Source organism: Macrotis lagotis, chromosome 5, assembly GCF_037893015.1.
Source record: "Macrotis lagotis isolate mMagLag1 chromosome 5, bilby.v1.9.chrom.fasta, whole genome shotgun sequence".
Classification (NCBI taxonomy): domain Eukaryota; kingdom Metazoa; phylum Chordata; class Mammalia; order Peramelemorphia; family Peramelidae; genus Macrotis; species Macrotis lagotis.
In genome coordinates this window covers 229,203,630-229,226,577 of record NC_133662.1, presented here as the reverse complement: position 1 = coordinate 229,226,577, position 22,948 = coordinate 229,203,630, and the positions used below count along the sequence as shown (strand labels likewise).

Below are 22,948 nucleotides of genomic sequence, written 5' to 3'. Positions count from 1 at the left end.
TTTCTCACCCTCAGACTCCCACACCTCCCAAATAATTCCCCTTCTTTTTTTTTTTTGTAAGGCAATGGGGTTAAGTGATTTGTTCAAGATCATCCAGTTAGATAATTATTAAGTGTCTGAAGGTAGATTTGAATTCAGGTCCTCCTAACTTCAGGGCTGGTGTTTTATCCCCTGTGCCATCTAGCTGCTCCAATAACTCCCCTTCTAAGAGTCTTTCAGTATTTCCTTTCACTGTTGTCTTTTCTATTGTCCCATCAGTCTAGAATCCCAAACTCTACTTTTTCCTGATACTTTTCTATAATTGATAGTTGACCAATTGTTCATGTCGATACAGGAGAGAGGCGCCTCATCCACACGTCCGACTGGAGAACGTAGGCAGCGGCCAAAGCAGGAGTCAGACTGTGTCCTTCTATAGCTGCACCCCAAGTCAAGCTGCTGTGCCTAGTCTGATGTGCTCCACTTCTTTGAGAAGCTTCTCATTATGGCTCCTCCATTTGCCTGCCTGTTCACCCTAGCCCTTCTGGGTTTTCTTAGTAGTGGGTACTAGGGAGCAGGGAGCAACTGCCATGGCAAGAGCTGATCAAATGCATGGGGCTATTCTCAGTGTTGTCCAAGGGTTGTGCCTCCTATATCTCACACCCACCTGCTGCTGTCCCCTGATCCTTCTCCCCATTATACAGGGAAGCATCAAGATGAGGGGCAGGGTTCATGCTGCCCCATCTTCTGCTCCATAATACAGAGACACTAATGCACAGACTCAGGCTTCTGGGTGAAATTTCTTAGTCTAGAATAATCCCTTCTCCCCACCTCCTGGACTTCTCTTGGCTGGCCCCGGGGTAGACTTCTCATTTTGCTTTCAGGGTTTTGTTTGGGTTTCTATCTGGCGTTTTAATGCCTTAGAAGTTTGAAAATAAAACTTCTTTCCTGAGGTTTTTTTTTTATACTTACTCTTCATAACCATCCTATGGGGCAGGGTGGAATAGAGTATATGGAGGGTGACTTGCCCTAGGCCCAGAGGGAGCTTAAATTTCATTTTCTTGCTTTTTTTTCACCATAGTTTCTATTATTCTAATTCAAAATTATCATTTTAAATCATTTTTGATGCATAAGATTTGGGTCAGATTATATGTGGATTACAGAAACTCTAAAAGGCATCCTGGTCCCTTTCCCTATACCTCACCTAACAGTGATATTTCTTCTTTCAACTTTTAACTCTGACTTCTGCCCTTTGACTAATTTCTTCATTGTTGAGCTAAATTTTAGTTCTTCCCCTAGGAGAAGAGGGTCTGTAATAGTGGAGGTGGGTCTAGTAACAGTTCCTGTTTGTATTTTGAAAGTGCAAATCAAAGCCTCTCCAGCTAAGTTCTCCACCCAAGGGAACATAAACCATAAACTTGCCTTTTGTGTTTAGGCATTTGTGAGATTCTGTACTGAACATATGTACTTTGTAAATATTGGAAGGCCAGGACAGAGCTAGAGAAACAAAATAGCAGATCAACCTTAATCTCGGGGTATAGGATTCAGGGAACTTTTTTTTAACAGGGTCCTAATACAGGCTAAAGCTGAAACATAGGGGCAAAGGAGAGCTCCCTATTTGGTTTTAGTGAAGAGTCATCTTGTTTAGAAGCAAAGGAACAGACAAGATGACTCTAGAGGGCTCAGCCAGGCCTGCAAGTCTCTAATGCTTGGAAATGACAAGGGGGTAAATGGGAGCCATAGATACAAGATTCTGGGATTGTGTATCAAATGTCTTCAGCCCGGCATAAGGCTAGTAAAGCTGACCGGCAGTCCCCTCTCATGGCTTCCTGAAGAGAGGGGAATCAAATATCAGTAAACCCATTCTCACCATGTTCACATTTAGTTCCCCCACCCCCATCCCATTCTCAGCCCACATGAGAAATCCCCTCCCTGGAGCCACTAAACCTAAACTGAACCCACAGGACTAAAGGTGACTGAATGTGAAGACAGACTATAGGGCTCAAGATGGTTAATTGTCCCTCAAGGGTGGGACTCTTAGCCTGTTCTGACCTGAAGAGATGAATAGAGGGACTTTCCAAACTTCTTCTTGAACTCCACTCTTATGCTTAGGAGGTCAGTCTCACTTCGAGAGATGAGGATGCGAATCAAGACTTGGTAGTTTGGCTCATCTCCCTGGATGAGGGAGAAATGGGCAAGGATAGTTAAATATTAGGCAAATAGTTGAAGATAAGGAATGGATGATGTAACTGAATCATTGATCCTGGAAGTAGAACCAAAGAAAAACAGGAATGAACTAGGAAGAGAGTCTTAATTATCCAACAGACAAAAAAAGAGGGCTATTACCCATAATGCCTTGCTGCCTTTTTGCTAGTGATAAATGTGGGAAATGGTTTATAAAGGAAAACTTGATCCTGAGTATCTAGTCTTTTCCAATATCTCATGCAATTAGTTGAGGACCCCAATTTAGAGGTACCCTTTTCCCTCTGTCACCCACACTACTTTTAAAGGTCCAGAAAGCATGCTTCTGTACAAAGAGCCAGAACGACCTGAAAACTGGACCAAAAACCCTAAAACTGCAAATGTCCATACAAATTTCCAAGGAAATGCCTACAGGGAACAGTTTTTACAAACTCCCTTAAGGCTACTCTGAGAGGGAAGTGAAAAAATTAATTGATCCTGAATAATTTTATAATTGATTCTATTCTATATTTGATTTTATTCTACATTAGTGTCCCATTTTGAATGATTATTCAAGCCACATTTCTTGTCTCTTTGCCTAAGAGCTAAGTTTAAACAGTTCTGCTAATCATTGTTCTATTCTTGCCTCAATGTTATCCTTGAGGAATGCAGATGGACACCTGGGAATCTGATCTAGAATCTTTACACCATGAAGCTATCTTTATTACACCAAACTTTGTTATCCAAAGAAATCTGGTGGACTCAAACAATGAACATTTCTTAGTCTTAGGAGGGAAGAAGGCGATTGTTGCTACTCCCTCATTTCTGATTTCCAACTAGTCATGTGCCCACACATGATGCTGTCAGACCTATAAGTAATTGCCTTGTTTACCCATCTATCCAACTCTGCTCTTTGTTCTCTTGTACTTCTCAAAACTTTATGAAAGTTAGTGAACCCTGCTTTAGGGTCTTTGGTTATTAAGAAGGGCCACTGCCCCAGTTTATGGTTCCTGCTAGCATAAATAATAAATTGATCATACATAGACCACTGTCTCTCAGTTCACCTTAAATTTCAAACAAAACAGAGCAAAGATTCTTGTAAGCTAGTCCAGGCCCTTGTTCATAGAATGATAAAGGCCATGTTATATTCCGTTTTCTTTGTCTTATTTTTTGGCCTTAGAATCCAACATCAATGACTTCTTTCTACGTTTGCTTTCTGAAGAATGCTGTGAGGGTAGGAAAAAGATTGTACAATTTTAACTTGGAGCCATTTGAGGAATATAATGATACAAATTCTTAAATCCTCATTTTGTTTTCTAATGGAAACAAGATGACACATTTTCACAACAGAGGGCTTTGGTATTAACTATTTTATATTTTAGAATTAATAAAATTAATAGATTCTTCTTTAAAGTAAGCTAGTTAAGGGGCAGCTAGGTGGAGTAGTGGATAAAGCACCGGCCTTGGAGTCAGGAGTACCTGGGTTCAAATCTGGTCCCAAATACTTAATAATTACCTAGCTGTGTGGCCTTGGTTAAGCCACTTAACCCCATTTGCCTTGCAAAAACCTAAAAAAATAAAAAAAAAAATAAAGTAAGCTAGTTAGGGAGTGGAGTTTTCTAATTAATAGAATATTTTACTTAAACACTAGAGGTTGCTAGGTACTATTTCTAGTTTTCAAATGTATATTTGAAAGTATACTAACACTTATGGTTATCTCTACAGCTAAATTACCCTATGAATGATTTGCCTATATTTGTCAAAATATACTTGGAATTTCAGCTAATTAGATTAATTTCTGATATTTCAGACTCTTATAGTGCACCAGGCTCATTATTATAACACTTTAAGAGCCTGTATATAGAACAGGAAGAAATCTCAGAAGCCATCCTATTTTTTTTTGAGGCAATTGGTGTTGAGTAATTTGTCCCAGGTCATACAGCTAGAACCTGTCTAGATTGAACTCAGGTCCTCTTGACTCCAGGACTGGTGCTTCAGCAACTGTGCTACCTAGCTGCCTCCATCCTGTTTTATAGATGAGAAAACTAAGGTCCAAATAGATGACATGATTAAAGTTACAAAAGTAGATGAGAAAACATGGGGATTCGGGCCTATATCTTCTGATGCAAAATTCACCTTATTATCTTGTGCTCCTTTCTATGATGAGATGAACTGTGTGCCCTAAAAAGCAGCTTATCTTAGAGTTGATGACAAGTCTTGAGTCCATAGAAGGGAGGGGGCTGTTCCAAAGTCAGAGAAAGACAATAAGAGAATTGGCACAAAAATTCTGGTCTCCTAATTCCAATCTAAATCAAACTACGATATCTTTGAGAACAACTATTGAACTGTTTGAAGTTGAAAGTCATCTTTTGAAGTGTCCACAGACAACTACAAATCTAGTCTCCTGCCCAGTCACTGGTGGAATGTTGGAGACAAAACTTAGATGACTGATCTGAATCCATACTGAATAACTTTTGGCTCAAATTTTGCTCAACTTTTATGAATCTCATTTTTTTTGCTTCTTTCTCATAAATAGGCATCTGCACAAATTTGTTCTTAATTAAAAGATGCTATGTTAATAGTTGAATTGAAATGATTCTGGTCTTTACTCTTTAGAATTGTAAAGGCTCTATTGATATTACAAAAGCCAAATCAGATATGGCAAGAAGCAGAAGTCACTTTTTGAACTGATGTCAAAGAATGGGAACTTTCAAACACACAAGATCCTCCATCTTTTCACTTAAAACCTACTCATTTTTTTTTCCATATAGGATTTTGGAGGAATTTACCAAGTATGACAGCAATATGCTAGCAAAAAAAATCCAAGAACTGTACACAATATTACTGTTACTAAAATTTAGGGTGTCTAATTTAGTTTGGAGAATATGGAACAGAATCTGACTGAGATTGGGATGAAGGATTAGGATTTTGTGTTAATGGTAATTTTTTTTTAATTTATTTAAGGCAATGGGGTTAAGTGACTTGCCCAAGGTCATATAGCTAGGCAATTAAGTGTCAGAGGCTGGATTTGAACTCAGGTCCTCCTGACTCCAGGTCTGGTGCTCTATTCACTGCCCCACCTAACTGCCCACTGATAATTATAAATCTATAATAGGAAATATTTTCTTTGCATAAGTTTGGAAGTTAGAAGGGCCACTGCTGATATGTCCTGGAGAAGAGAGGCTTCATTAGGAATATGATGGTTATATTTATGGAAAAAGGATGAGACTTGTCTTATTTGGCTCCAGAGCACAGAGCCAGGAACAATGAACATAAGGTTCAAAGAGGCAAATTTAGGTTTAATTTCATAAAACAAAAAATAAAAGACTTCCCATCAATTAAAGCTATCTTTAAGTAAAACAGAAGGGGGGGGGAGACTATACCAAATTCATAGAAAAAGATAGTATTGGGTACCAGAATTCTGTTCTTATTCCAGTCTAATGCTCTCACCTCTAAACCATGAGATAATGGGCTCTCCTTAAAGAGAGGTAACCAGGTGAGACAGTGGGAAAAAATCTGGCCCTGTAGTCAGCAAGATCCGAGTTCAAATTTGTCTTCTGACACATGTTAACTGTGGGACACAATCTCTGTTTGCCTCAGTTTTTTTAACTGTAAAAATGTGGATAATAGGGGTGGCTAGGTGACACAATGGATAAAGTACCAGCCCTGGAGTCAGGAGTAATTACCTAGCTGTGTGTCCTTGGGCAAGCCACTTAACCCCATTGCCTTGCAAAAACTAAAAAAAAAAAAAAAAAATGTGGATAATAACAGCATTTATCCCTCAGAGTTTTTGTGAGGATCAAATCAGAATACTTGTAAGTGCTTAGCTTTGTGCCTGGATCATTGTAGGTGATGTATTATTGCTTGATCTATCTCTCTTGATAGATATATCTATAGATATATCTATCTCTCTATCTATCTCTTGATCTCTCTCTCTCTCTCTCTAGCATGGACCAGTAAAAACCAATTTGAGGGGCAGCTAGGTGGCACAGTGGATAGAGCACCGGCCCTGGAGTCAGGAGTACCTGGGTTCAAATCCAGCCTCAGACACTTAATAATGACCTAGCTGTGTGGCCTTGGGCAAGCCACTTAACCCCATTGCCTTGCAAAAACCTTAAATAAAAAACCAATTTGAATGGTAGAGTCCCAGCCTCCCAGGATTCATGTATAGCATAGTTAATAAACCTAGAGTATGGATAAACCCTCTCCTGGTACAAATATATAAAGTTCAAAGTAATATTCTGTCCCTCATTCCTCACTCCTTATTACTCAAGTTAGAAAATGTCCTTGCTTTATTGTTCCTATAAATATGACAGTATCTCATTGGTATCATGCTGTCTCTTGGTCTAAAATTTTATAAAAATTGGAGACGTAGCTAAAAATGATAGATTGGGGCAGTTGCCTTGTTGAATTCTCCCAAAATTCCCCTCCAAAAAAACTTTAATATAGTGTTCCAAATCAAATGTTGTAGCAGCAGAACTAACAAAAGATTGGGGGGAGATATTTTCTGCTCTAAGAAAATTTAAGAGCTTAGCTGAAATCTCTGATAACAGAAGTGGAGGCCAATCTGGAGCCCACACACCTGGTGGAAACAGCAGCAGCTTCAAGAGTTCAGTCTAGGGACAGTAAGGAGGTCAGACAATTGGTTGGAAAGAGATTGCAGGGGCCCCTTGCTAATACTGCCCATAAGCAATTGTGGATCATAGCTTCAGAGCAGAGAGAAGCTTTGGGGATCAGTCACACAGGAAGAAGGGGCCCTAGTCAGAGTTCCTAGGCAAAGAAGAGTACTAGGGCTTTTAGCTATAGCGAAGCAAAGGTCCTTCCTAAATAAAGAGCAGGGCACAGACCAGGAGAGCAGTGACCGAACTTCTTCCAGGATCTTACCCTCTTGAAAGCACCAAAAATTTGTAGACCCTTAAAACTAACTCTTCAAAGGGCAGCACACAAAAGCCTGAAGCTTGAGATAGTGCCTTTCCACTCCTACATGATCAGTGTCCAACTTTAACATAAAGTTCAAAGTAATAAAATAGGTTGGAAAAATGAGCAAAGAATGTGACCATAAAAACATACTACTGTGTCAGAGAAGACCAAGAATTAAACTCTGATGAAGACTGTGAAAACAGCTATAGAAAAAACTAAAAAAAAAAAAGTTGCTAATTGAATCAAAATCCAATAAGAATTCCTAGAAGAAGGGGTAGGTAGGTGGCACAGTTGATAGAAAATGGGTCCTGGAGTCAGGAAGACCAAATACAGCCTTAAACAATAATTACCTAGCTATGTGACTTTGGACAAGTTACTTAAATCCATTGCCTTGCAAAAAAAAATTCTGGGAGAGTTAAAAAAAAAAATAGATATGGCAGAGGAAAATTGGGAAAAGAAATGAGAATAAATATCATGAAAAGGGAACAATTTGGTAAAAAAGGTACAAAGACTGAGTTCCTATCCCAGAAGCTGTTTTACCAAACATTAGATTACTATCATCACTAGGAGATTAGGTATAAAAGAAACAGTAATAAAGGACTGCAATAATCTGTTTAATAAACCTAAATACTCTAACTTCTGAGACAAGGACTTAAAAAATTGCTGGAAATAGTATGACAGAAACCAGGCATAGACCAGCATCTCACACCCTATATCAAGATAAGGTTAAAATGGATGCAGGATTTAGACATAAAAAGGTAATAATAAATAATAAATAATAAATAATAATAAAAAGCCAGTTAGGAGAAGGAACAGTTTATCTGTAAAAATCTTTGGAAAGAGGAAAGGAGATAAGAACATTATGAAATGCAAAGTGGATAATTTTGATTACATTAAATTAAAAAGTTTTTGTACAAATAAAACCAATGCAACCAAGATTAAAAGGAATGCAGCAAATCTGGAACCAATTTTTACAGCTGAAGCCAAGAATATCTGGATTCAAATCCAGCCTCAGACACTTACTAATTACCTAGTTGTGTGGCCTTGGGAAAGCCACTTAATCCTATCTGTCTTGCCAAAAAAAATCTAAAAAAATAAAAATAAAAAAATAATAGAGTTGAGTCAAAATTAAAAGAAAATAAGTCATTCCCTAATTGATAAATGGTCAAAGGATACAAACAGGCAGTTATCAGATGAAGAAATTAAAGTTACTTATAGTTATATGACAAATTTTTTTAACAAGTAAATTCTTTTTTTATTTCTGTATTTTTTTCTTCCTCCCCATTCCTCCCTCCCCACCCCCTTTTTAAACCTTTTCCAAACCTTTTGCATTTTTATAGAGGCAGCGTGGTTTATTGTAGTAGTATCAAACTCAAATAGAAACAGGGGTCCTAAAAACTAAAACAGAGCCACATACTGACTTAGAAAAACCCACATATGAAATGTAATCTATGTTCTATCATCTTTTTTTTTTGAGCATAATAAGGTAATGGGTTTTTTCCCCCCTAAATTGAAGGTAACAAAGGTTCAAACTGCACAATTCTTTCTCTAGATACAGACTGTATTTTCCATCGCAGATAGCCCAAAATTGTCCCTGATTGTGGTACTGATGGAATGAAAATGCTCTATATCTTTAAGGCAACTCTGAGGTACCACCTCACATGTACCAGATTGACCAATGTAACAAAAAAATAAAATGTTCGATGTTGGAGGGAATGTGGGAAAACAGGGATGCTAATGCAGTTTTGCTGGAATTTTGAAGTGATCCAACCCTTCTGGAGAGCAATTTGTAACTATTGCCCAAAGGGCAATAAAACTGTGCATACCCTTTTATCTAGCAATACCACTCTAGATCTGTATCCCAAAGAGATCAGAGGAAGGGTAAAAAACCTACATGTGCATAAAATATTTAAACAGTTCTTTTTGAAGTGACAGAAATTGAGATGATGTCCATCAATTGGGGAATGACTGGACAAATTGTGGTATATGAATGTGATTTCTATGAGAAATCATGAGCAGTTGGACTCCAGACCTGGAAGGAATTATATGAACTGATGTTGAGTGAAGTGAGCAGAACCAGAAAAACACTGTATATATTAATAACACTGTGTGACAATCAGCTATGATGTGCTTGCTCTTCTCAGTAGTACAATAATCAAAGACAATTCTAAAGGACTTGAAATGGAAAACACTATCCACATCCCAAGAAGGAACCCTGGAGCCTGAATGCAGACCAAAGCATACTATTTTCAATTTTGTTTTTTTTTTATTTTCAATTTTTTAAAAACTTGTTCTATATTTTTCCCTCTCGTGGTTTTTCCCCCCTTTTTGTTCTCATTCTTTCACAAGATTAATATGGAAATAGTTTAACATAATTATACACATATAATTTATAATAGATTACTCTCTGCCTTGTAGAAGGGGAGGGAAGGGAAAATGTGGAACTAAAATATGAAGCTCAGATGTGGAACTCAAAACTTTACAAAAAGAGATTATTGAAAACTATCTTTACATTCAATTGGAAAAATAAAATTTTTTTTAAAAGGTACAAATAAAAAATACCTTAAAAATAGAATTTGACAAGGGGCAGCTGGGTGGCGCAGTGGATAGGGCACCAGCCCTGGAATCAGGAGTACCTGAGTTCAAATCCCCCCTCAGACATTTAATAATTACCTAGCTGTGTGGCCTTAGACAAGCCACTTAGCCCCATTGCCTTGAAAAATCTAAAAAAAAAAAAAAAATAGAATTTTACCATATGGGAAAAGAGGTACAAAATTTTCCTGAAGAAAAGAACTCTTTAGGGGCAGCTAGGTGGCACAGTGGATAAAGCACAGGTCCTGGAGTCAGGAGTACCTGGGTTCAAATCCGGTCTCAGACACTTAATAATTACCTAGCCATGTGGCTTTGGGCAAGCCACTTAACCCCATTGCCTTGCAAAAAACTAAAAAAAAAAAAAAGAGAGAGAGAAAGAGAGAGAGAACTCTTTAAAAAGCATAAATGGCCAAAAGGGAAAAGAGGTACAAAAACTCACTGAAGAAAATAATTCTTTAAATATTAGAATTGGTCAAGTTGAAGCTAGTGACCATGAGAAATCAAGCAATAATAAAACAAACTCAAAAATAAAAAAAAAACAGAGAAAATGTTAAATATCTCACCAGAAAAACAACTGACCTGGAAAATAGACCAAAGAGAGATAATTTAAGAATCACTGGACTGGGGGGGGGGGGGCGCTAGGTGGCACAGTGGATAGAGAACCAGCCCTGGAGTCAGGAGTACCTGAGTTCAAATCTGACCTCAGACACTTAATAATTACCTAGCTGTGTGAACTTGGGCAAGCCACTTAACCCCATTGCCTTGCAAAAACCTAAAATAAAAATAAAAATAAAAAAATAAAAAGAATCATTGGACTACTTGAAACTCATGATCAAAGAAAATGCTCAGGTATTTTAGATCCAGAGGGTAAAATAGAAATTGAAATAACCCATCAATCATCTCCTGAAAAACATACCAAAATAAAAACTACCAGAAATCCTAGAGTCAAATTCCAGAGCTCCCAGGTCAAAGAGAAAATACTTTAAGCATCTAGAAAGAAACAATTCAAATATCATGGAATCAGAGTCTTATGCTGCATTTTAACCTAAAGCATCAAAAGACTTGGAACATGATATTCTGAAAGACAAAGGAGCTAGGATTGCAACCAAAAATCACTCAGGAAAACCGAGTGCAATTCTTCAGAAGGAAAAGAAAAAGGAATATTTAATGAAATAGGTGTCTTTCAAGCATTCCTGATAAAAAGACCTGAGCTGAATAGAAAATTTGACATTTAAACACGAAACTCAAGAGAAGCAGAAAAAGGTAAATACGAAAGAGTATAATATAAGGAACTCAAAAAGCTAAACTGTTTATATTCCTATAAATTTTAGTTATTAGGGCATTATAAGGAGTTTTCATAGAGGGTATGAGTCAATTATGTTGGAATGGTCTTCAAAAAATAAAAGGGTAAGGGGGCAGCTAGGTGGCACAGTAGATAGAGCACTGTCCCTGGAGTCAGGAGTACCTGAGTTCAAATTCAGCCTCAGACACTTAATAATTACCTAGCTGTGTGGCCTTGGGCAAGCCACTTAACCCCATTGCCTTGCAAAAAAAATAAAAATAAAAATAAAGGGTAAGAGAAGGATATGCTGGGGAAAGGGGAAAGAGAGAGAGGTAGAATTGGAAAATTTTTCTCACATAAAATAGAGGCATGCAAAGAAGAGCTCTTAACAATGGAGGAGAAAATGGGCAGGGATGACAGGCTATGCTTGAACCTCATTCTCAGTGGGATGGGTTCAAAGAATTTGGAAGAATATATATACACACTCTTGTATATAGAAATGTAACTCCCAATAGGGAAATAGGGGAAGGGGATAAGAGAAAGTAAGGGGAGAGGATAAAATGGAAATTGGACAGAAAGCAGTAGTTAGGAGCAAAATGGACTTCTGGGGAGAGACAGGAAGGATGGAGGGAGGGAGGGAGATAGGGAGAGAGAGGGAGAGAGAGAGAGAAATAGGATGGAGAGGAAATAAAGACTTAATAACCATAACTATGCATGTGAATGGGAAAAGTTTACCCATAAAAGGAAGCAGAAAGAAGAATGAATTAGAAATCAGAATCCAACAATACATTGTTTATCAGAAATACACTTGAAACAGAAAGACACACAGAATTAAAATAAAGAACTGGAACAGAATCTAATATGCTTCAGCTGAGGTAAAAAAGAATAAGGGTAGCCATCATGATTTCAGACAAAGCAAAAACAAAATCAGACCTAATTCAAAGAGATAATCAGGGGAAACTACCTTATGTTAAAAGGTATCATAGACAAGTAATATCAAAAATTTTCACAGCAAGTTTCTCTAATAAAGGTCTCATTTCTTAAATATATACTGAGTGTAGAACAGAATCAAATTTGTAAGAACAAGAGCTATTTCCCAACTGATAAGTGGTAAAAGGATATAAACAGGCACTTTTCAGAAGAAATCAAAGCTATCTATATTCATATGAAAAATGCTCTAAATCACTATTGATTAGACAAATGCAAATTAAAAAAGCTCTGAGGTACCACTTCATATCTATCAGAAATGATAAATACTGGAGAGGGGGAGGGGAAAATAGATAAACTAATAAAGTGCTGGTGGAGTTGTAAACATGTCTAACAATTCTGGAGAGACAACTTGGAGCTTTGCCTAATGGGCTATAAAACTGTATGTACCTTTTGACTCAGCAATACCACTACTAATCTCAAATAGATCAAATGAAAAGGAAAAAAATACTGTTCCCCAAGGGAGTAGTAATAAAACTTTAACTGCTGTCCCTATATAGTTCATCTGTTCTTTATTCCAATTTTCCTGCAACACCCTTTCATTCAAGAAGACACTGTGCAATATGGAAATAGTCACTGAGATCCCTTCCAACACAAAAATTCTGCAGTTTTATAATAGTCCAATTCCTTTCTTTTGCAGATGAGGAAGCTGAGGAGACTATATCATGATACCTCTTAATGAGTCATTGTTACACTAGAAGCCTCAAGTCTCCTTCATTTTTTTTTTCATTTTTTTTAGGTTTTTGCAAGGCAGATGGGGTTAAAGTGGCTTGCCCAAGGCCACACAGCTAGGTAATTATTAAGTGTCTGAGACTGGATTTGAACCCAGGTACTCCTGACTCCAGGGCCGGTGCTCTATCCACTGTGCCACCTAGCCGCCCCTGAAGCCTCAAGTCTCAATGAGATACTGGACTATTATATCTTCAGGCAAAAGGTTAAAATGCAGCATAAGACACTGACATAGAATACAACCTCATATACCTATATATAACATTTATTAAGCACCTACTATGTGTAAAGCAGTGATACTTTTAGAATTCAATCCCTGTGAGGGTGTAATATATTCACAAACTGCAACCCTAATGGCCTCTGAATAAATGTCTTATCACAAGGGGGTGGATTAGGATGTAAGGACAGGTTAATGCCATTTATCACTTACTTCAAAAACTGGAAGATCTACATATGGGATCTTAACAGTATGAATACTCCCTCTTCTACCAGGCAAAGACATCAATTAATTGATACCTTTAGAGGTGTGTTGTTTTTTTTTTAGTTTTTGCAAGACAATGGGGTTAAGTGACTTGCTGAAGGCCACACAGCTAGGTCATTATTAAATGTCTGAGGCCGAATTTGAACTCAGGTACTCCTGACTCCAGGGCCAGTGCTCTATCCACTGGGCCACCTAGCCTCCCCTAAAGGTGACTTTCAAGAATTGCTATGGCCAAAATTCATCACCTTTATAGCCAGTCTGGTAAAGAGTTATGTTAAAACTATCCATCTGTTTAGAAATCTCTTACCTTACAGGAAAATAAGAGGAGAAAAGGGATAAGAAGGTGGGGGGGAGAAGAAAGGAGGGGAGTTATAGAAGGGAGGGCAGATTGGGGGAGGGGTTAGTCAGAAGCAAAATCCTTTTGAGGAGGGACATGGTGAAAGGAAAAAGAAAATAGAATAAACAGGGTAGGGGGAAATAGGATGGAGGGGAAAAGTTAGCAATAGTAACTGTGAAAAAAATTTTGAAGAAAGTTTCTTTGATAAAAGTCTTATTTCTCAAACATATAGAGAAGTAAGTGAAATTTATAAAAATGAGTCATTCTCCAATTGATAAATGACCAATTTTAAGATGGAGCTATCAAAGCTATCTATAGCCAAATGAAAAAAATTCTCTAATTCACGATTGGAGAAATGCAAAAGGGATATGGGAAAAAATGAGACTTTAATGCATTATTGGTGGAGTAGTGAATTAATTCAAACCATTCTGTAGAGAAATTTGGAGCTATGCAGAAAGGGCTAGAAAACAAGTATACCCTTTGACTCAGCAATACCACTGCTAGGTCTGTTTTCTCAAGGAGATTAAAAACCACAAAGGAAAAGGAATATATGTATAAAAATATTTATAGCAGCTCTTTTCTGGTAGCAAACAATTGAAAATTGAGGGGTTGCCCATCAATTAGGGAATGGCTGAACAAATTGTGGCATGTAATTATGATGGAATATTATTGTGCTATAACAAAGATGATCCGGATGCTTTCAGAAAAACTTTAAATGAGCTGGGGCAGCTAGGTGGTGCAGTAGATAGAGCACTAACCTTGGAATCAGGATGGACCTGATTTCAAATGAGGCCTCAGATATTTAATAATTGCCTAGTTTTTTGACCTTGAGCAAGTCATTGCCTTAAATAAATAAAATTTTAAAAAAGATTTAAATGAGCTGACATAAAATGTACCGTTTATAAACATCAATATTGTAAGATGATCAGTAGTAAATGACTTCATTACTCTCAGTAGTACAATGATCCAAAACAACTCTGAAGGATTTATGATGAAAGAAGTGATGGTGTCTGAATACAGACTGAAGCATACTTTTTTACTTTCTTATTTTCCATGATGTTTTTCTTAGTGGGATCTATGTTTTCTTTCACAACATGACTAATATGGAAATTTTTGCATGATTACACATGTATAACCTAAATTGAATTGCTTGCCTTCTCAATGGGAGTGGGGAGTGGGAAGGGAGGAAGGGAAAGAATTTGAAACCCAAAGTTTTAAAAAGCAAATATTAAATTTTTTTTTTACATGTAACTGGGGAAAAATAAAATACTAAATAAATTTTTAAAAATGGAATGAAAAAAGATCCTAAGCTTAACTAAAAAAAAAATAAAGCTTTGATACTTACAAGCTACACTAAGACTTTTGAGAAATTGTGTTTCTCATCGTTAATAATAGAAAAAAACCAAGAATAAACCTCAGATCATGAATAAGAGTTTGTAGTTAATATGAAGGAGAGATATTTTCTGTGCTGCTTCCTTTGGAAAGGGGATGGTTTATATTCTTGGATATTTCTACTCTATATAAGTACTGCTTACAAGTCTAAAAGGCTTTGTTGAAAAATCTGCTGAGAATGTTTATTTGCATTTTATAGTTTTCTTCTTTATCAACATGAATCCTTGGAAATAAAAAAGTCCACCTACCTGAATTTGATCAAAAGACATAGTTCAGGGGGGCGGCTAGATGGCACAGTGGATAGAGCACCGGCCCTGGAGTCAGGAGGACCTGAGTTCAAAATCCAGCCTTGGACACTTAATTACCTAACTGTGTGCCCTTGGGCAAGCCACTTAACCCCATTTGCCTTGCAAAAACCAAAAGAAAAAAAGAAAAAAAAAGACATAGTTCACTAGTGGGTCCTTATCCAAAGTCTTTATATGTAGCTTGGGTTAGATAATGCCAAAGTTTGGGTTCCAGCAGTATAGGCCTAGAGAACCAGGGTCACCTCTAGAGTAATAATGAGGCAATGGAGGAAGACTTTGGTAAAGCTTATAAACATGGAACTCATCCTTCACTCCTACTGAAAAAAGAACTCTAAAGCATTTGCTCTATTTATGGCTCATCCTCTGCATATTAAGGATAGGCAGCAATTTGCAGATGACCAAGAGGACAATACAGTAATAATATACTACTGTCATATTCGTTGCAGCTTCAGGTCTCCTCCCTCCTTCCCGGGTATGTATCCCTCCTCTCACCTGGAGAGCTTGGTGGAGTTTTTCAGCAAAGTAAAGTGGTGTGTTCCTGATCACAGAAGCTGGAAAGCAAAGGAGAAAATGAGAGAGGAAAACATGAGGCCTTCCAATTTTCCATTCCAATAAGATTGAAGTATGCCCTTACCTAAGGTGAGAAGAGCAGTCTGGGCACTTCCATGAAAACCGTTCCGAATGCCCTGCTCTATCTCCTGACCACTACGTCTCTGGTATTCATCAAACACTAGTAGGGATAGAGGAAAAAATGGAAAAGTTTGAGGGACTGACCATGGAGGACCTTTTCAGTCAGAGTCCAACACTAATGAGTATTGGGGTTCCATCTTACCTCGGTTGAGGTGTTCAATATTTCTTTGGGTAAAAATCATAATCCAAGGTGTCCCTGTTTCTCCAGTTTCTTGTAATGCCTGGTTGGGAGAAATAAGAAAAGAAGAGGAAAGGGTCCCCCCAAAATGGTAGCCAAAATCCTCTTCTGCCAATAGAAGACACTGGTGTCAGGTCCCTATGTCCCTTGTGTTGGCATGATGATACCTCCCATCCCTTAGGACCATAGCTGCCTTAGCTACCCTAAGGAGCAAAGAGCTCTTGTCCTATGGACCAGGTCTCTCCTACTTCCCCAAAATCTGTCTCCTCCCTTCCCTCCACACCCTTCCCCCTGTCATTTCCCCAACCTCCCAGGACTGAGGCTCAGGCCTAAGTTCCCTCCTTTCCCATCCATTTATAAATCCTTAGCACAGGCTATGGCCTCTTCCCTAACTCTCTTCCCTCTTGACTATGTTCTTACTATCCAGTTTTTCCTGGGCCTTTGGCAAAGGGACAGAGATGAGGAGAGAGGAGGGAGGCAGGAGCAGGTCTTGTTTGTATAGGTGAAGAACCAAGTAGCATGAGCTATGGGCTCCACTCCACAATGGGCATCTTAATCTCTTCTCCTTCGAGGAGGCCCATGGGTTCTGAGAAACTTAGCCTGTGAAATGACTTATGACTCTAAATCGAGATCTGGGAACCTAGCCCATTCCAGGTTAAGGGGTCCATCATCACTCCACCCTCCAGGTTATCTCTTCCTCCTTGCTATTGAATCTGGGCTTGTTTACCACTTGTCCTGTACCTATCCCCTATCCCTCACAGAGGGCAAAGACTTGGGAGAAGAGAGGCCCATTACCATAGTGACAGGAGAGCAGCAGGGCTAGTTACTTGAGAATGCCAAGACAGTTCTGGTGTGTGTAGATGTGTCTTGTCCCCTCCTCCCTAGAGCTATGTAGCTGGGGGCCAGAGGAAGCTGGTGACTTATCAGGAGAAAGCAAGTCCTGGGCTAGGGACCACTTACCTTCCCAGGGATGGGATTCCCATCCAAGGTCCAGGGCTGAAGCTAGACCCATTTCTGGAAGGTCCTAGTTATTCTCCCCACCCCCATTGGCCCCTGGCTTGGGAATCTCAAAGTTGGTGAGCTAACTTCCTGTGAATCAAAGAATCATAAGGTCAGACATACAGACAGAGGTGTCAGGGGAGACCCCTACCTGTCTCCCAGATGTGCCTCAAAAGGGACTGAAGCTGGAGGATGGACACCCTATTTCCCCTATCATCCCTCCATGAGGGATGCTGGGACTGCACAACTCACCTGTGCATCCTGATCTGCCAAATTGTAATCCTTTATTCCAGAGTAGCTCTCCCGGGTACCCTGGAGGTTGGGATTGAGTTTAGGTATATATTGACAGGGAAGCTTTTTGTTTCTTTTTTTTTTTTAAAGCCAACAGCTCTAATGAGAATTAAACAGTATTTCACATTTATTGAAAAATCATTTTCCTCAAAACTACTCTTTTGGGGAAGGGTAAGAAATATGGTTATTCCCATTTCACAGATAAGAAAACTGAGTAACAGAGAAGTTGAACAACTTATCCATGGTCACCCAGCTAATAGAGAAACTAGGATTCTAAATTCATGTCTCCTGACTCTACAAATTCAACATTCTTTCCACTATCCTGTGTGAGCAATAGAAATTAAACCCCAGGACTCTTGAAACTTTCCATGCTTCTATTTACACGGAATTCTCTCCTCTTCTCAAAGTCCCCAGTATTGGAGAACATAAGGTCTGGCTTCCTTACCTTAGCCAATGCTAGCAGCAGGTCCCTCAGGAAGTCGCTTGTCTCTGACCTTATGTCATCTTCAATGTCCACCTGAAAATCTAGGACAGGTTCCAGAGTGAATAACAGAGCGAATGGGAAAACTTATGTTTTACGGAGTGTTCTGATTTCTTTAATCTGAATCACCAGGGCTAATCTTAACACCTGATCACAGTATCCAACAAACTCTAGTATTCAGGTTCAAAGAACCCTGTGGCCACTGGCTCCTGGCATTTAAGGCCAAAGTGTATGATTATCCCTGGAAATACTTCTGAATTGTAAGTAACATGTACACAAACAAGTGCTAGGAGAGAAAATATTTGATCTGTGTTGATTTTAAAGACCCCATAGTAGTACTGCTAGGGGTGGGAGACATCTGCTGACCTGATAATTAAGGGGTGAAGAGAAGAAAGAAAGGAAGGAAGGAAGAGATGGAGAGAAGAAAGGAAGAGATGGAGGGAGGAAGGAAGAGATGGAGGGAGGAAGGAAGGAGCTCAGAGCCAGGCTCAAGATACTTAGGCCCTGTTTTCCTTACTGGAAGAGAGAGAAAAATTATTCTAGATGTGCCTTAGGAGAAAAGATGCCTGAATTCTGATGCTCTCAGGAAAAAGATATAAGGAGAAAAGATGGAGAAGTGGGTAAATTGAGCACTGGCTTTTGGAGTTAGAAGACCTAAGATCAAATAGACTCAAAAACTAGCTGTGTGATCCTGAGTAAGTCACTTAACTTCCTTCTGCCTTAGTTTCCTTCTTCTTAAAATGGAGATAATAATAATAGGACTTCTATATCTAAGGTTATTATAAGGTTCAAATGAGATAATTGTAATGTGTTTGGCAAACCTCAAAGTGCTATTAGTTATTATTATATAGAGAGAAACCCAGGAAATAAAGGGATTAGGAAAGGTTAAGAAGAAGCAGGCATCAGATTAAAGGACAAGGCATTTAGCTGCTGGGCTGGGCAGGGCCAAGGCCATGGTCATAGAAGTCTGATATCCAAGAGATATGCTGAGAGATGAATTAAAGACCAGAATTCCCATTTTCCTCTCAGGGCTGTGACTAGGCTCCACTCAACTTCAGACAGTGACTGATAACAGTGTGTTTGTTTTTTTTACCCCACATTTTGTAGAGTAAAGGGAGGATTGAGAAGAGATAAGAAAAGGGGAAGAATGGATATCCTTGTGATTACCAGATTCTAACTCTATTATTAATCCAAGGCTCTAGGCTAAAAGGTCTAATAATTGTCTTCTCATTTCTGAATGAGCACACTTAGTTTTCTTCCAAAGGGAAACTGAGATACTAGCAGGGAGAAGGGCTCCTAAGGAACTTATCAGAGAGCAAAATATTAGCATTTGGGCTCCAGAATTCCTCCCCTACATGGATAGTAGTAGAATTGAAAGATGGGAGAGGACTGAAAACTTCTTTCCTTTCAATGGGACATCCCCTTTGATTCCCTTCCAAGTTCTTAGCTATTCAGCCATGTTACCATGTTTGTAGACAGTCAGACACTCCTGTAGCTGGGGTGGGGAACGTGTAGAAAGAATTTCCACTCCTACATCCTCAGCAGAACTTATATCCTATAAGAAACCAAAGGTCCAGTTTCAGTTGGAATGTAGAAGTGGGAACAGAAAGATTAGTCATTTCTGTCCTGGGACAGAGCATGGACCAGTTACTCTAAGAATGAGACTGAAAGGGGCAGCTAGGTAGCATAGGGGATAGAGTACCGGCCCTGGAGTCAGGAGGACCTGAGTTCAAATGCAGCCTCAGACACTTAATAATTGCCTAGCTGTGTGATTTTGGGCAAGTCACTTAACCCTGTCTTAAATGAATAAAATTAAACAAACAAACAAAAAAAGGAATGAGACTGAAAGTCTCCTCCCTCTCCCCACACCAAACCTTGAACCAAGCAGTAATTTGGAGTTTGGGAAGGCAGCTTCCAAATTAGAGACTCTATTACATGTGGAGTACATTTTCTCTCCTAATACCTTCAGTGCTGCCCTTAGCTCATGGGCATCATATTGGGCTGTGGGCTTCAGCAGTGCTACTACAATCTTCTCCAAACTTCCAGAAAGAGCTGCCTGAAGGGATTTCAGCAATTCCTAGGATAAATATATAATAATTAGGTTCTAGAGCAGAGTGGCAGGTTGTGCAATGTAGAGGCAAAGGAGTCCAGTTTTGTGGGAACCTGGAGAGGGTTGGTGAGTTTGAAGATAACTTCATATGGACAAGTGAGCACATTTCAGCTAAGTTAACAGCTTTTCGAAGTATGTCCCAAGGGACTTCTCCCTCTTAGTCTTCTTACCTGTTGGGTACGCTCCTGGAAGGCTCGAGCAATAAGTTGCCTTTGTTCACCATTCCGGTTGGTCAGCACATTCACAATGGTGCCCTGATCCACACCTGAAAAGGACAGACAACAGAAATGATCTTGAATTATCAAAAGCCTAAAGTCATGCACTCTACTGGGACTAGAATCACTTTTGGGGAAGACTGGTTTTAAGGAGGAACTAGATTGGGGCAATTTCTGTAACTTGTTTTTATTTTTTTACTTTTATTTATGTATTTATGTATGTATGTATGTATGTCTATATTTATTTATTTATTTATTTGGTTTTTGCAAGGCAAACGGGGTTAAGTGGCTTGCCCAAGGCCACACAGCTAGGTAAGGATTAAATGTCTGAGACCGGATTTGAACCCAGGTACTCCTCCACTATGCCACCTAGCCGCCCCTGTAACTTGTTTTTAAATGATATGTTAAACAATATGCAAGTATATTCCAATTTATTTTCCATCTCCAGCTCATTTTCTTTCATTCTGAGGAACAGAGAAGGGATCCCTTTCCCATAGAGGCAAGATAGAGGAACAATGGGGAGGGAGGAATCACCTTGGCCTGCAATGGCATCCAGAAGTCGTTGTACATCTTTGTCTACATTGAAGCTCAAAAAGGGCCTGAGAGTCCCCAAGGTACCCCAAACTGCAGTCTATAGAAAGAGAGAGGAGTTGGTATTTGGTTGAGAGAGGCCAAGAAAAGGATGACATACTTCGTTTCAATATTTCAATTTGACTCTCAGACTATACTACCAAGAGATCTAAAGACCTTTATACATACCTTCTCTAGGGTCACCTCAGTTCATTTTCTAGAACATTCTCATGGTCCTACCTTGTTGGCTAGGCCCAAGTGACTGAGGATCTCATGGACCAGGGATGACTCCATCCTTCCAATGCTCACAGACATGATGTGGATGACTGCTTTAGGGAGAGAAGTAGGAACTGAAGTGGGCTGTCCTATACCTCTGGGTCCTCTTTGTTATCTAGACCCCTAGCTTAGATTCCCCTTCCCTTTTCCTGTATCTTCTCTTCCCACCCAATGTTTCTCTTCTTTCTGTTGTAGAAAAAAACACCATCAACCTGCTAGGCAGGTTTGAGAGTGAGGGTTGGAGCTGGAAGCTGAAGGAGTGAAGAAAAAGAAATCCCCACTGTTCCTTTGTCCCTTTGGGCAGCTACAGGAAATAAGGAGTACAGATATAGTGAGGACTTCCACCAGTAATAGGCAGGACTCACCCTAACCCCAGATGATAGTCCCTACAGGAACAGATCTTTGTTCTAAAGTGGATTTTCCCACTTTAAGAAGGCTTTATCCTTCACCTCTATTGGCTGCTGAGTTCCTGGGGTATTGAATCTAGGGGTAGGGTAAGAAATGAGAATGTAGGGAGAAGTATTGAGACCCATTCTTATTCTTTCAGGCCAGAGCCCCAGCGTTTGAACTTTTGAACACTTTCTATTTCTCACCTTACTTCCCACACCTGCTTTTGCCCTATATCCATCTAACACTTCACCTGGTCTCCTTATCTTCTGTCTCCCTTTAGGCCCTAAGCTGGAATTCTTGAATCCATGGACACAATCCAAGTACAGGTATTTTGTGTGCCCATAAACTTAGATCAGTGAACGCAGTCATGCATATCTGTGAAAGGCAGCCCTGCCCAGCCCATCCGGAGAGTGCAGAGAGACCCCCATTATGTGGGGTTGCAAGGTCAGAGAGCTTACCTGGAAGAGAGGGCACCTGTTGAGCCAACGTTGAATATGGGACCAGCTTCTCTAGGACACTGGAGGGGGTGTGTTCGGGACCAGGTTGAGTGGTGAGTCAGGTGACCCTTCCAGACCAGACCAGCTGGTGTCTCCCGCCCTTGGCCCCTCCCAGCTGTGGGAGAGGATCTGGCTGTACCTGGGCCCAACACCCTCACACTTCTCTGCCTGGCCTTTCTTCTGGCTCAAGCCAAAGCTCATTCTTCCCAGTCTCCCTCAGAGTAGTTCAGCGCCAGACACCGGGGGCTTTGTATCCTCTTTTCCCTAAGGGAGCCAGGTGGTAAGGGCAGTGGCTATGGCTCCTAGCTCCTACTCCCTGAAGGGAGGGTAGAGGGGGCAAGTCAGACAGGCTCTAGGATTGATCCCAGGCTTGATAGAGTTGGAGAGAACTTGTTGGGGCACATGCCATGAAGGACACCCCAATGACAGGCCCCCAGAAGGGTCCCAGCCCAAACCTTTTTAGACCACTCCCTGGAGAGACAACTTGGTATTGCATTCCAGCTGGTCTGGTCTGGAAGGAAGGCAGAGTTAGGCTTAGTTAGGACCTTGTTTTATCTTCTCAGAAGTCTAAGGAAAGAGAGGAATTTAAGGTGAACCTACTACGGAGGAGATGGGGAAGGGGACCTACAAAAAGAGATGCTAAACTAGATTTGAGTTTAGTTATGCGATTTCCAAGAGCTCACTCTATGGGGGAAGGGGATCATGGGAGACTTTAAGATCTTTGAGCCCTGAGACCCAGCTCCCCCCACCCCATGAGGGTTGTCCACTGTCCTTTTGTTTTATTAGCTCACCAGCTGTCCTAGCTGTAGGTGATGCAATCCCAGCTGCTGGGCCTTGCCTCCCTTTGGGACCCATTGCTACCCAGAGCAACAGGTGAACAGCAAGTGAACAGTACTGTGGTGCAGCAGGGGCCCTGGAGAATGCTTCCAGTCTCATAATGTATCCTCTGGGGACTGAGGACAACCTTTTCCCCATTTCCTTGGGACTAATCGACTGACTCTCTGTCTCTTTGTCTCTGTCTCTATCTCTGACTCTGTCTTTCTCTGTCTCTTTTTGTCTTTCTCTCTCC

General features: G+C 39.9%; 2 protein-coding genes across 8 annotated transcripts in view; one reads left to right on the top strand and one right to left on the bottom strand.

Annotated features, from left to right (window-relative positions):
- The window catches only part of MINDY1 (MINDY lysine 48 deubiquitinase 1), an 89,582-nt gene extending 84,935 nt beyond the window's left edge, over positions 1-4,647 (top strand). For 4 of the 5 annotated variants that reach the window (XM_074188765.1, XM_074188768.1, XM_074188767.1 and 1 more), the window contains one exon: positions 335-3,614. In XM_074188765.1, coding sequence (XP_074044866.1) covers positions 335-415 — 81 coding nt within the window. In that variant the 3' untranslated portion in view covers positions 416-3,614. Of the gene's footprint in view, positions 1-334 lie in introns of all 5 variants that reach the window. The other variant, XM_074188769.1, reaches the window with a different exon arrangement.
- ANXA9 (annexin A9) lies at positions 1,659-21,976 on the bottom strand. 3 transcript variants are annotated; one of them, XM_074188779.1, is made up of 14 exons: positions 21,841-21,976; positions 21,358-21,475; positions 20,957-21,042; positions 20,681-20,777; positions 20,102-20,196; positions 19,785-19,898; positions 19,286-19,376; positions 17,786-17,865; positions 17,302-17,361; positions 16,015-16,093; positions 15,817-15,912; positions 15,675-15,733; positions 2,029-2,151; positions 1,659-1,805 (listed from the first exon to the last, which is right to left on the bottom strand). In XM_074188779.1, the coding sequence occupies exons 3-14, from the start codon at positions 21,029-21,031 to the stop codon at positions 1,743-1,745; spliced, it is 1,032 nt and encodes a 343-aa protein (XP_074044880.1). In that variant the 5' UTR covers positions 21,032-21,042; positions 21,358-21,475; positions 21,841-21,976; the 3' UTR covers positions 1,659-1,742. The 3 variants fall into 3 exon arrangements, with proteins under 3 accessions (XP_074044880.1, XP_074044879.1, XP_074044878.1); XM_074188778.1 differs by lacking the exon at positions 21,358-21,475; XM_074188777.1 differs by lacking the exon at positions 21,358-21,475 and having other exon boundaries at positions 20,957-21,045; positions 21,841-21,975.
- Positions 21,977-22,948: the final 972 nt, after the last annotated feature.